General features: G+C 41.4%; 1 protein-coding gene and 1 pseudogene across 2 annotated transcripts in view; both read right to left on the bottom strand.

Moving 5' to 3' along the window:
• Positions 1-2,305: 2,305 nt before the first annotated feature.
• Positions 2,306-5,164, bottom strand: LOC135272605 (large ribosomal subunit protein eL34-like; annotated as a pseudogene).
• A 6,168-nt stretch (positions 5,165-11,332) lies between these two features.
• The window catches only part of BTF3L4 (basic transcription factor 3 like 4), a 34,775-nt gene continuing 33,909 nt past the window's right edge, over positions 11,333-12,198 (bottom strand). For both annotated transcript variants that reach the window (XM_064372347.1, XM_012434672.3), the window contains exon 6: positions 11,333-11,786. In XM_064372347.1, coding sequence (XP_064228417.1) covers positions 11,740-11,786 — 47 coding nt within the window. In that variant the 3' untranslated portion in view covers positions 11,333-11,739. The remainder of the gene's footprint in view (positions 11,787-12,198) is intronic.

Raw genomic sequence — 12,198 nt, 5'->3', positions numbered from 1 at the left:
GCCTCGGCCTCCCAAAGTGCTGGGATTACAGGCTTGAGCCACCGCGCCCGGCGGGAGATGTTTTTAAGAACACAAAAATCTCACTGACAAGTTAGCAACCTAGGGACAGAAAAAGGACCGCTAGCCATCATGAGGACAGAAAGTGTGAAATTATTTTCTGAGGCTGTTCTCTCTCTAGGGTTGTCTATTATTTCAGCTTCATTCTTATAGCTTCCACTGCTTATACCTGGCTCAACATGAGTGTTCTAGCTCCATCCTAGAGGATCACTTAGTTCAAGGGTCCATTAGCATCTGATTTAGTCTTAGTACAAAATCCTTACAAATAAATGGATTAGTTCTTGGGTCAGTGTTTTGCCCTCAGTCGGATCATCTATTACTGGTGTGGGGTCACGCTCTGTAAACATGGCTATCTAGGCTTCTTGAGAAGGATATGTGGATGTAAAACGATTTTAGAATCGTTGTTGGGCTAAATACACTGTGGTAACAACCTTGGCCTAGCAAACATAAAGATGGGGTGAACATCCTTTTCTTCTGTGACACTTAAAAAGAGTCTGTAGCACTGACCTGGTCCTTGGTAAGACCTTTTATTTTGTGATTGTATGCTCTTTTCTAAAAACTGTAATACCGTGGAGGTAGGGATTATTTTCTCTGACTCCTCAGAGCACCAACTCAAGGTTTCTCAACATTGTGGGCCTGGGAATGACTTATTGCTGAGGTAAACTGCATTCATAATGTTTTTGATGGGCTATACTTACCTACAGTTGGCTGATCTTTTCTACATGGGGTTCCCAGAGGCATGTGACAGGTTTTTTTTCTTTTTGTTGCAGTAAAGTATACATAAAGTTGACTCGGCACAGTGGCTCATGCCTGTAATGCCAACACCTTGGGTGGCCAAGGCAGGCAGATTGCTTGAGCCCATGAGTTCAAGACCAACCTGGGCAACATGGCAAAATCCTGTCTCTACCAAAAAAAAAAGTACAAAAATTAGCTAGGCATGGTGGTACATACCTGTAGTCCTAGCTACTTGGAAGGCTGTGGCAGGAGGATCATTTGAGCTCAGGAGGAAGAGGTTGCAGCAAGCCAAGATCAAACCACTGTACTCCAGCCTAGGTGATAGAGCAAGACCCTGTCTAAAAAACAAAAACAAAAAACACACACACACACACACACACAAATTATATATATAGTTTATCATTTTAACCAATTTTGGGTATACAATTCAGTAGCATTAAATACATTCATATTGTGCAAACATCATGACTATCCATCTCCAGAACTTTTTCATCCATTCCAAACTCAAACTCTGTACTCATTAAACAATAACTCTCCATTCTGCACTCCCCTTCTACCCCCTAATTATTCTTTCTGTCTCTATAAATTTGATCATTCTAAGGCAGGGGTCCCCAACCCCCAGGCTACGACCCATGCTGATCTGTGGCCTGTGAGAAACCAGGCTGCACAGCAGGAAGTGAACAGAGGGTGAGTAAGCAAAGCTTCATCTGTATTTACAGCTTCTCCCCATTGCTCACATTACTGCCTGAGCTGTGCCTCCTGTCAGATCAGTGGCACCATTAGATTCTCACAGAAGCGTGAACCATATTGTGAACTGCACGTGCGAGGGATCTAGGTTGTGTGCTCCTTATGAGAATCTAATGCCTGATAATCTGTCACTGTTTCATATCACCCCCAGAAGGGACAGTTTAGTTGCAGGAAAACAAGCTCAGAGCTCCCACTGATTCTACATTATGGTGGTTGTATAATTATTTCATTATATGTTGCAACGTAATAATAATAAAGTGCACAATAAGTGTAATGCACTTGAACCATCCCCCAGCATGCCCCCACTGGTCTGTGGAAAAACTGTCTTCCATGAAACCAGTTCCTGGTGCCAAAAAAGTTGGGGACCACTATTCTAAGGTACCTCATACAAGTGGAATGATACAATCTTTGTTCTTTTATGTCTCACTTATTTCACTCAGCATGTTTTCAAGGTTCATCCATGTTGTAGGATGTGTCAAAATTTCCTTCATTTTAAAGGCTGAAAAATATTCTGTTGCATGTACATACCATATTTTGTTTATCCATCCATTCATCCATCAGTGGGCACTTGAGTTGCTGTTGTAACTCATGCTGCTATGAACATTGGTATACAAATGTGTTTGAGTCCCTGCTTCTTTCTTTTTTTTTACAGCAAGTTTTTTCTTTTTTCTTTTCTTTTTTTTTTTTTTTTTTGAGATGGAGTTTCGCTCTTGTTACCCAGGCTGGAGTGCAATGGTGTGATCTTGGATCACTGCAACCTCCGCCTCCCGGGTTCAAGCAATTCTCCTGCCTCAGCCTCCTGAGTAGCTGGGACTACACGCGTGCGCCACCATGCCCAGCTAATTTTTTGTATTTTTAGTAGAGACGGGGTTTCACCATGTTGACCAGGATGGTCTAGATCTCTTGACCTTGTCATCTCCACCCGCCTCGGCCTCCCAAAATGCTGGGATTATAGGCGTGAGCCACTGTACCCAGCCAAGTCTTTTAATTTTTATTACTCAAAAAAGTTTCATTTTTTATTTAGCTTTCTGACTCTGTGCTTGTGCCTTCAACACTTTCACAATGATTTTCTGCCCCTCAATAAGGAAAGCATGCTTGATCCTGTCACGAACACATTTAGCACACATGGAACCACATAGGCCCTGCTGACATGTTTCTTTGTTTTGGACAATCTCATAAGAACTTTAGGTCTTACAGCACAAACCCCTTGCCTGCCTGGGCACATGCCACATGCTGATTTTGGTGCTTTCCCAACCTTCTTGGTATAAAGGTAAATAATTCTATTACCAGGAGTCCAGGACAGCCTAGTTTTGTTAGAGGTTGTATTGTAGGAAAGCCTACATCAGTATGTCAAACACTGGACCATTTTGAGTGCCCCTATGCCAGCTCAAAAGACTGCTCCTGAGAGCTCTAGGCTTCCTCAGCTCCTCGGGACGGCAGCTGATTGCGGGTGAGTCCCTGCTTTCAATTCCTTTGGATATATACCTAGAGAGAGAATTGTTGGATCATACAGTAATTCTATATTTAATTTTTTTTTTTTTATGGAGACAGGGTTTCACCATGTTGGTCAGGCTGGTCTTGAACTCCTGACTTCAGGCGATCCGTCTGCCTTGGCCTCCCAAAGTGCTGGAATTACAGGCGTGAGCCACAGCACCCAGCCTATATTTAATTTTTTGAGGACCCTCCACACTGTCTTCCAAAGTGGTTGTACCATTTTACATTCCCACCAGCAGTGTACAAGGGTCCCAATTTCTCTACATCCTGACACTTATTTTTCATAACCTTCCTTGTAAGTGTGAAGTGCTAGCTCATTGTGGTTTTCATTTGCATTTTCCTAATGATTAGTGATGCTGAGTATCTTTTCATGTGCCTGCTGGCTATCTGTATATCTTTGGAGAAATGTCTATTTAAGTCCTTTGCCAACCTGTTTTTGTAACTTATTTTTGGAGACAGGGTTTACACTGTTGCCTAGGCTGGAGTACAGTGGTCTGACCATGGCTCACTGCAACCTTTGCCTCCTGGGATCAAGCAATCCTCCCATCTCAACCTCCCAAGTAGCTAGGACCACAGGTATGTACCACCACACCTAGCTAATTTTTAATTCTTTTGTAACGATGAGGTTTCACTATATTGCCCAGGCTGGTCTCCAACTCCTCAGCTCAAGTGATCCTCCTACCTCAGCCTCCCAAAGTGCTGGGATTATAGGCATGAGCCACAATGCCCTGCCTTTGTGACCACTTTTTAATTGGGTTTTTATATTGAGTCATAGATGTTCTTTTTTTTTTGAGACGGAGTTTTACTTTTGTTGCTCAGGCTGGAGTGCAATGGTGCAATCTCAGCTCATTGCAACCTCTGCCTCCTGGGTTCAAGTGATTCTCCTGCCTCAGCCTCCCAAGTAGCTGGGATTACAGGCATGTGCCACCATGCCCAGCTAATTTCGTATTTTTAGTAGAGGTGGGGTTTCTCCATGTTTGTCAGGCTGGTCTTGAACTCCCCACTTCAGGTTATCTGCCTGCCTCAGCCTTCCAAGGTGCTGGGATTATAGGCTTGAGCCACCATGCCTGGCCTAGACATTCTTTATATATTCTGAATATTAATTCCTCATCAGATACTTGATTTGCAAATATTTTCTCCCTTCCTATGGGTTGCTTTTCTAATTTGTTTTTGGAGAGAGGGTGTTACTCTGCTACCCAGGCTGGAGTGCAGTGATCATAGATCATTGTAGCCTCAAATTCCTTGGATCAAGAGATCTCCCCACCTCAGCCTTTGGAATAGCTGGGACCACAGGTACATATCACCATGCCTGCCTTTTCTTTTTTGTTTTACTTTTTTGTAGAGACAGCGTCTCACTATGTTGCCCAGGTTGGTCTCCAACTCTTGGCTTCCTGCCTCAGCTTCCCAAAGTGCTGGGGTGATTACAAGTATGAACCACTATGCCCAGCTGCTTTTCTCTTTCTAGTGTCCTTTGTACATTTTGAATTTTGATGTAATACAATTTATCTACTTTTTTTTCTTTCATTGCCTGTGTCTTTTGGTGTCCTATTGAAGCAATCATTGCCAAACTTTTTCATGAAACTTCACTTTCTTCTAAGTTTTTTGTTTTTGTTTTGAGATGGAGTTTCACTATTGTTGCCCAGGCTGGAGTCTAATGGCATGACCTTGGCTCATTGTAACCTCCGTCTCCCAGGTTCAAGAGATTCTCCTACCTCACCCTCCCAAGTAGTTGGGATAGCAGGCGTGCATCACCACGCCCAGTTTAGTTTTTGTATTTTTAGTAGAGACAGGGTTTCACCATGTTGGCCAGGCTGGTCTCAAACTCCTGACTTTAGGTGATCTGCCCACCTCAGCCTCCCAAAGTGCTGGGATTACAGGCGTGAGCCATTGCATCCAGGTTTTTTTTTTTTTTTTTGAGAGGGGGGGTGTCTCTATGGCCCAGACTTGAGTGCAGTGGCACAATCACAGCTCACTGCAGCCTTGACCTCCCCAGGCTTAGGTGATCCTCCCACTTAAGCCTCCCGAGTAGCTGGGACTCTGGGACTACAGGCAGACACCACCATGCTCAGTCAGCTAACTTTATTTTTTGTAAAGATGAGGTTTTGGGGCCGGGCGCGGTGGCTCAAGCCTGTAATCCCAGCACTTTGGGAGGCCGAGGCGGGCGGATCATGAGGTCAAGAGATCGAGACCATCCTGGTCAACATGGTGAAACCCTGTCTCTACTAAAAATACAAAAACTAGCTGGGCGTGGTGGCGCACGCCTGTAGTCCCAGCTACTCGGGAAGCTGAGGCAGGAGAATTGCTTGAACCCGGGAGGCGGAGGTTGCAGTGAGCCAAGATTGTGCCACTGCACTCCAGCCTGGCGCCTGGCAACAGAGTGAGACTCTGTCTTAAAAAAAAAAAATTAAAAAAAATTAGGTTTTGCCATGTTGCGCAGGATAGTCTTGAACTCCTCAGCACAAGGGATCTTCCTTCCTCAGCCTCCTCAAGTACACAGATTACAAGCATGAGCCACCTTCCCCAGCCCTCTTTTAAGTTTTGTGTCTTAGATCTTGGTCTTTGATCATTTTGAGTTTCTTTTTTTTCAGACGGAGGATTGTTCTGTTGCCCAGGCTGGAGTGCAGTGGTGCAATCTTGGCTCACTGCAACTTCTGACTCCTGGGTTCAAGCAATTCTCCTGCATCAACCTCCGAAGTAGCTGGGATTACAGGTGCCTACCACCATGCCTGGCTAATTTATGTATTTTTAGTAGAGACAGGGTTTCATGGCCAGGCTGGTCTCCAACTCCTGATCTCAAGTGATCCGCCCACCTCAGCCTCCTCCCAAAGTGCTGGTATTACAGGTATGAGCCACTGTACCCAGCCTCATTTCAAGTTAACTTTTGTATATGGTGTAAAGTATCTGTCATTCTTTTGCATGTGGATATCCAGTTTTCCCAGTGCCATTTGTTGAAGACTATGTTTTCCATGGAATGGCCTTGGCACCCTTCCTGAAAATCATTTGGCCCTACATGTGAGGGCTGATTTCTGGCCTCCATTTTATTTCATTGGTCTATGTATGTCTTTATGCCCAGTACCACATTGTTTTGATTGCTGTAGCTTTCAAGTAAATAAGCTTTCAAATCAGGAAGTGTAAGTCCTCCAACTTTGTTATTCTTTTTCAAGTCTTTTGGCTATTTTGGGTCTCGAGATTCCATATGAATTCCTGGATGGGTTTTTCTATTTCTTCAAGAAACATGATTGGGATTTTGACAGGGATTGCATTGACTTTGCAGATCACCTTGAGTAGTATTGACAGCCTGTCTTCTAATGTATGAACACAAGATGTCTAATTATTTGTCTTAATTTCTTTCAGTGACGTTTTGTAGTTTTCAGTGTACTTATTGTCACCGTACACCACTGGTTAAGTTTATTTCTAAGTATTTTATTCATATTGATGCTATTGTAAATGGAATTGTTTCCTTATTTCCTTTATGGATTATTCCTTGGTAAGTGTATAGAAATGCAATTGAGGCTGGGTGCAGTGGCTCACACTTGTAATCCCAGCACTTTGGGAGGCCTAGGCGGGCAGATCATGAGGTCAAGAGATCAAGACCAGCCTGGCCAACATGGTAAAACCTCATCTCTACTAAAAATACAAAAATTAGCTGGGTGTGGTGGCATGCACCTGTAGTCCCAGCCACTCGGGAGGCTCAGGCAGGAGAATCGCTTGAACCCAGGAGCAGAGGCTGCAGTGAGCTGAACACCACTTCACTCCAGCCCGGCCACAGAGTGAGACTCTGTCTCAAAAAAAAAAAAAAAAAAAAATGAAATGAAATTGAGGTCAGGGTGGTGGCTCATACCTGTAGTTCCAGCACTTTAGGAGGCCAAGGTGGGTGGATCACGAAGTCAGGAGTTTGAGACCAGCCTGGCCAACATGGCAAAACCGTGTTCCTACTGAAAATACAAAAAAGTTAGCCAGGTGTGGTGGCACATGCCTGTAATCCCAGCTTCTCAGGAGGCTAAGGCAGGAGAATTGCTTGAACCCGGGAGGCAGAGGTTGCAGTGAGCTGAGATTGTGCCACTGTACTCCAGCCTGGGTGATATAGACTCCATCTCAGAAACAAACAAACAAAAGATTAGGATTATAATATCTGCCCCACTGGATTGAGAATTAAGTAACTTTGTATCCAATAGTAAGTAGTCAAAAAACATTAGATATGATGATGTTGAATAGACCACACATCAGGCACTATAAGAAAGTAAAAAGAAAATCAAATTATCTTAATACTCTACTATGGCAAAAGAATAGTAGGTTGGAAGTAAATGTAAAGACATGCTCAGATATAAAATTTAGGTAGCTGGCTCCTGTGTAGTGGGCTGGAGAGAATGAATCATAAATAAAACTATTAAGAAAGCTGTAATAATCTAGGCAAACTCTATGTTTTGCAATACAGGCTGAACTGGAGTGTTGTTCTACACAGGTTGAAATGCAGTGTAGAATGGAGCCTTTCTGTGCCTAGAATCATGAGCTTTGGAAAATTTCCTAAGCCATAGCTTAGGAGATAACACGCTTTAATCATCTTTCACCTTCACCTTAACCATTTAAGGGATTCTAAGAAATCATTTGATTCTTATAGGTACCATTTTACAGATAAAACTGAGGCTCAGAGAGCAAGGCCAGCCTTGCATTATTAATGGGGGGCACTATTCACATTGTAGTCTATGAAAATGGCACCTTCTGGAACACAACAAAAATAAGTGATAGCTCCCAAAGTTGTGCACTGCAGCAGCCCTGTCAGAAAGGTTCCAACATAATGGTATATAGCAGAATTGATCTCTATCTAAAAACTTGTGCTTTTCCCACTATACCATACCATCTCTTACCATGATATCTCATTTATGGGTATGTAGCATACCTAGGGTTAAACACTGAATTAAAACAAGAAACCAACACATCCCAGATACGAGTTTTTCATAAGAACTTCATAGGCTTAAAGTGAATTTAATGGAATCCTGTAAGCACCAGCTACTTAACAAATTAAGATGCTTGATATATTCTTAAGCCATTACTTAATAGGAAAAATTATGGTAACACTGATAGAAGAGCCCAACCATTTACTTTAGACTTGTCCAAAACAGATGAGAAGCTTTACAAAAAAACCTCAAAGGACTAACAAAAATTAAGATCATACATCAATTTTTCTGTAGACATTTTTTTTTTTTTTAAAGACGGGGTTTTACCATGTTGGTCAGGCTGGTCATGAACTCCCAACCTCAGGTGATCCGCCCGCCTTGGCCTCCAAAGTGCTTGAATTACAGGCGTGAGCCACCACGCCCAGCCCAAGAAAAAATTTTACTTTTTTAAAAACCAAAATTAAAAAATCTTTTTTTCTTTTAAAGACGGGGTTTCACCATGTTGGTCAGGCTGGTCTTGAACTCCCGACCTCAGGTGATACGCCCGCCTCGGCCTCCCAGAGTGCTGGGATTACAGGCATGAGCCACCGCACCCGGCCGACATTTCTTGAATCATCCCAAAACTTTAAGGTCAATTTCCCCAACAAAATGCTTTTATCATTATCTTGACCAAAAACACCTAACCTTAGTAAGAAGCACATATTTAACAACTAGTTCTTTAAATATAAACTATTTAATTCATATTTACGCCAAGAACACTACAATTAACAACAGTTTCACCCAAACTCTCTTACCCTGTCTACTCACACTGGAGGGAGGAACATGTCTTTGTGGAGAGGATTTCTTTGAGACGCTATGCTTTGTTCAGGAAAGGGGAAGATACAAAAATATAGAACAAAAAGGAGTATTGGCTCATTATATGCAAAAGAGGCCAGCCACTAAGAATTGTTACCAATAAGATAAAAGGGAATACTGGCCAGAGATCCTTTAGATAAGTAGCTAAAATGTGGTCAAAAGCAGAAGAGGAAGAAGCAAATACACAAACATTTTATGGGTATTAATAAAGACATCTCTGAACAAATAAAATCCCTTCCTTGAAAAATTTCAAATGAGATTCACAGAACTGTAGAAGAAGAAACTTCTGACTTAGAAACGTCTCATTTGGGCTAGGTGCTGTGGCTCATGCCTGTAATCCTGGGAGGCTGAGGTGGGTGGATCACCTGAGGTCAGGAGTTCGAGACCAGCCTGGCCAACATGGTAAAGCCCCACCCCCACTAAAAATATAAAAATTAGCTGGGTGTGGTGGCGGGCGCATGTAGTCCCAGCTACTCTGGAGGTTGAGACAGGAGACCTGCTTGAACCTGGGAGGCAGAGGTTGCAGTGAGCTGAGACCGCAACATTGCACTCCAGTCTGGACAACAAGAGTGAAACTCTATCTCAAAAACAACAACAACAAAAACAAACAAAACATCTCATTCGACTGATGATAAATTTCAGAGTAGTTAGATGACCTGTCCAGGGTCACATAATTAATGCCAGAATCTTGATTAGGATACAAGTCTCCTAGCTTCCAAGTGTGTGTTTTCTTTCATGTGCTATACCACCCATTATTTATCTGTCCCTAACCACTTGAAGCAGTCTCCCTAACTCTCTCTGCCTCTACAACGTGCCCCCTTTGGGACAAATAGAGAAGTAATTCTGGACTATGTAGACCATGTAGAGCTACTGATCTAACAATGGATGAGACATTATTTCAAACAATTACTGCACTAATACTCATTTACAGGTGGAGAGTAGAGGAATAATATAAAAGGAAATTCTGTACACAAGAGAAGCACAAGAGGAAATATTCTCCTCTTTTGTATCTGTCATTTTATTACTGTTATTTTATTAAGTCCATATATTATATAAAACATAACAGGAAAAATGAACAAATGTATAAAATAAATTGAGGTGTTTGGATGAAAAAAATAACAGAGCTTTGCCTTCATGTCTATAGATCTCTTAATATATTGTTGGTCTTGCACATTAGATATCAAATAAAGATATCTAGCTTGACACAAAAGTTGGCAGCTGCAAGGTGAAGCTGTATTAGTGTGATGATGGGCCAGGAAATGATATATTTTCTAAATTTTATCCTTAAATATTGGCTATAACAAATGCTGGTATAGCAAAACGCAAGCTTTTATTAGACAGCAAAAGGGAAACTTGAGTAATGAATGCAACTTACCTCCAAGTCCTCTTAAAGGAGGTAAAAAAAAAAAAAAAAAACACTGTGTTTTACCAGTGCTCCCCCCAAAGCATTATTCTAAGCATGCAGGAGGGTATAGTAAGCAGCTACAATAATAAGATCCAACCCAGAGGTAGGTTCAAGGCCAAGAGTAGGAGAGTGGCTGAGGAAATCCTCCTCGGGCCAGTACCATTTTATAGAATGCCCATTTGTGCTGGGGGTGAGTCTATGGCCTATTTTCTTCTCATTCAAAAGGACATTTCCAATTGCGACCTTGCTGAAAAAGAGGCATTTTTTGTACCTGCTATTAAGAACAGCTAGGATATAGGATAAGGCTGGGATACAATTATTTAGCAAGCACATGCTAGCTATTCTAGTTTGAAATCTACCAAACTGTAGGCTGGGTGCGGTGGCTCACACCTGTAATCCCAGCACTTTGGGAGGCCGAGGCAGGTGGATTACCTGAGGTCAGGAGTTCAAGAACAGCCTGACCAACATGGAGAAACCCAATCTCTACTAAAAATACAAAAATTAGCCGGGTGTGGTGGCACATGCCTGTAATCTCAGCTACTCAGGAGGCTGAGGCAGGAGAATTGCTTGAACCCAGGAGGTGAAGGTTGCAGTGAACAAGATTGCGCCATTGCACTCCAGCCTGGGCAACAAGAAAAAAGAAAAGAAAAGAAATCTACCAAACTGTAAAATCAGGGAGAAATAAAAAGTTAAAGATGAAGCTGTTGTTCCTCAAGATGAGGGAACAAAATTTTACAAAAGGAGCGATTAACACTCGCTTAACTCTATATGGAGAACACCCTTCTCAAGCTAGGTGGAAGATGAGGAAGAATATTACCAAAGACTGAACAGGTCATTTGGAGACCAAAAGGAGAGGGAAAAAAAGGCATTTAGGAAGCAAGCTAGTAAAAGAAGTTATTCTAGGCCTGACTAGGTAAGTGAATCTAAGGCAACCATACCAAAGATATGTTACCCATTACTCCAGCATGAAGCCAGTGGCAAAATACCTCAAGACATTTTAAACCCAGAGAAGTGTATGAAAAATATGATAGTTAACCAAGCAAATTAAAATCAAACCACTAATGGTAAAATCTCTTCAGATCTGAAATCCAAGATACTTATTTTCCATTAATTCTGTGTCTTATGGGAGAAAAAGAAAAGTAACAAATGTAAAGATTTTTTTTTATTTCTGCTGGGGAGGGAGTAGGATAAATAGAACTGTTTTCCAATTTGCTCTCCACTGTATACACACATACCCACACACATACATAAACATACATACACCAAAAATACCCCAAACAAACAAAAAAAACAAGAATCAAAAACCAAAACACCCTCAAACTGCACCAATACTTCCTATTTTGACCAAAAAAAAAATATCCTGGGAGGAAGTGCAAAATGCAAAATCAAATGACCAAAAATGCTGAACAAACAGCATTATTAATATACAAAATATTTATATTACTGAACTAGTAACTAGTAACAGGTGATGTTCTCCGTGTCTGTAAAACTTTGGAACCACATAGCTGATTTGTTAAATCTAGTCCATGCCAGCTTCCAAAAACCAAAATTTTAGTTAGCTTCATTCTTTGATGCCTCATCAAAATTTTCTACAAGATCTGAAAAAGAAAAAAAACATATGAATCAAAGAATACAAAAAAGGAAAAAGGTAAATGGAACTCCTAACTTCTAACTCCAATAAAAATAAAATTAGTACAACTAGAATCAGCCTGAAAACATAAGGAGGCAGAAATGAACTGGTGGCATTTTACTAATAATGATCTAATTATCTGCTTAGGACAGTAATCATAAGGAAATGTTCATTTTTTTTGTCTATGCAAACCGCTGAGGTGAACAGCATTTTCATATGTCAATTATACTTCACACAGAAATGTTATAACAATAGCTATGCAAATTTATAATCACAGTGATTTCAATTTAATAAATCCAGGCAGCAGAGTTTTGTGTGACAATTTCTGATTTTAAGTTCTAAGGTGGGGGATTTCATTCTTTTTCATTAGATCCTATCCA

This window comes from Aotus nancymaae, unplaced genomic scaffold, assembly GCF_030222135.1.
Source record: "Aotus nancymaae isolate 86718 unplaced genomic scaffold, 86718_ANA_hifiasm-v0.15.2.pri h1tg000007l, whole genome shotgun sequence".
Classification (NCBI taxonomy): Eukaryota; Metazoa; Chordata; class Mammalia; order Primates; family Aotidae; genus Aotus; species Aotus nancymaae.
Note: the sequence above shows the minus strand (reverse complement) of the source record. Positions and strands in the feature narration are given on the sequence as shown.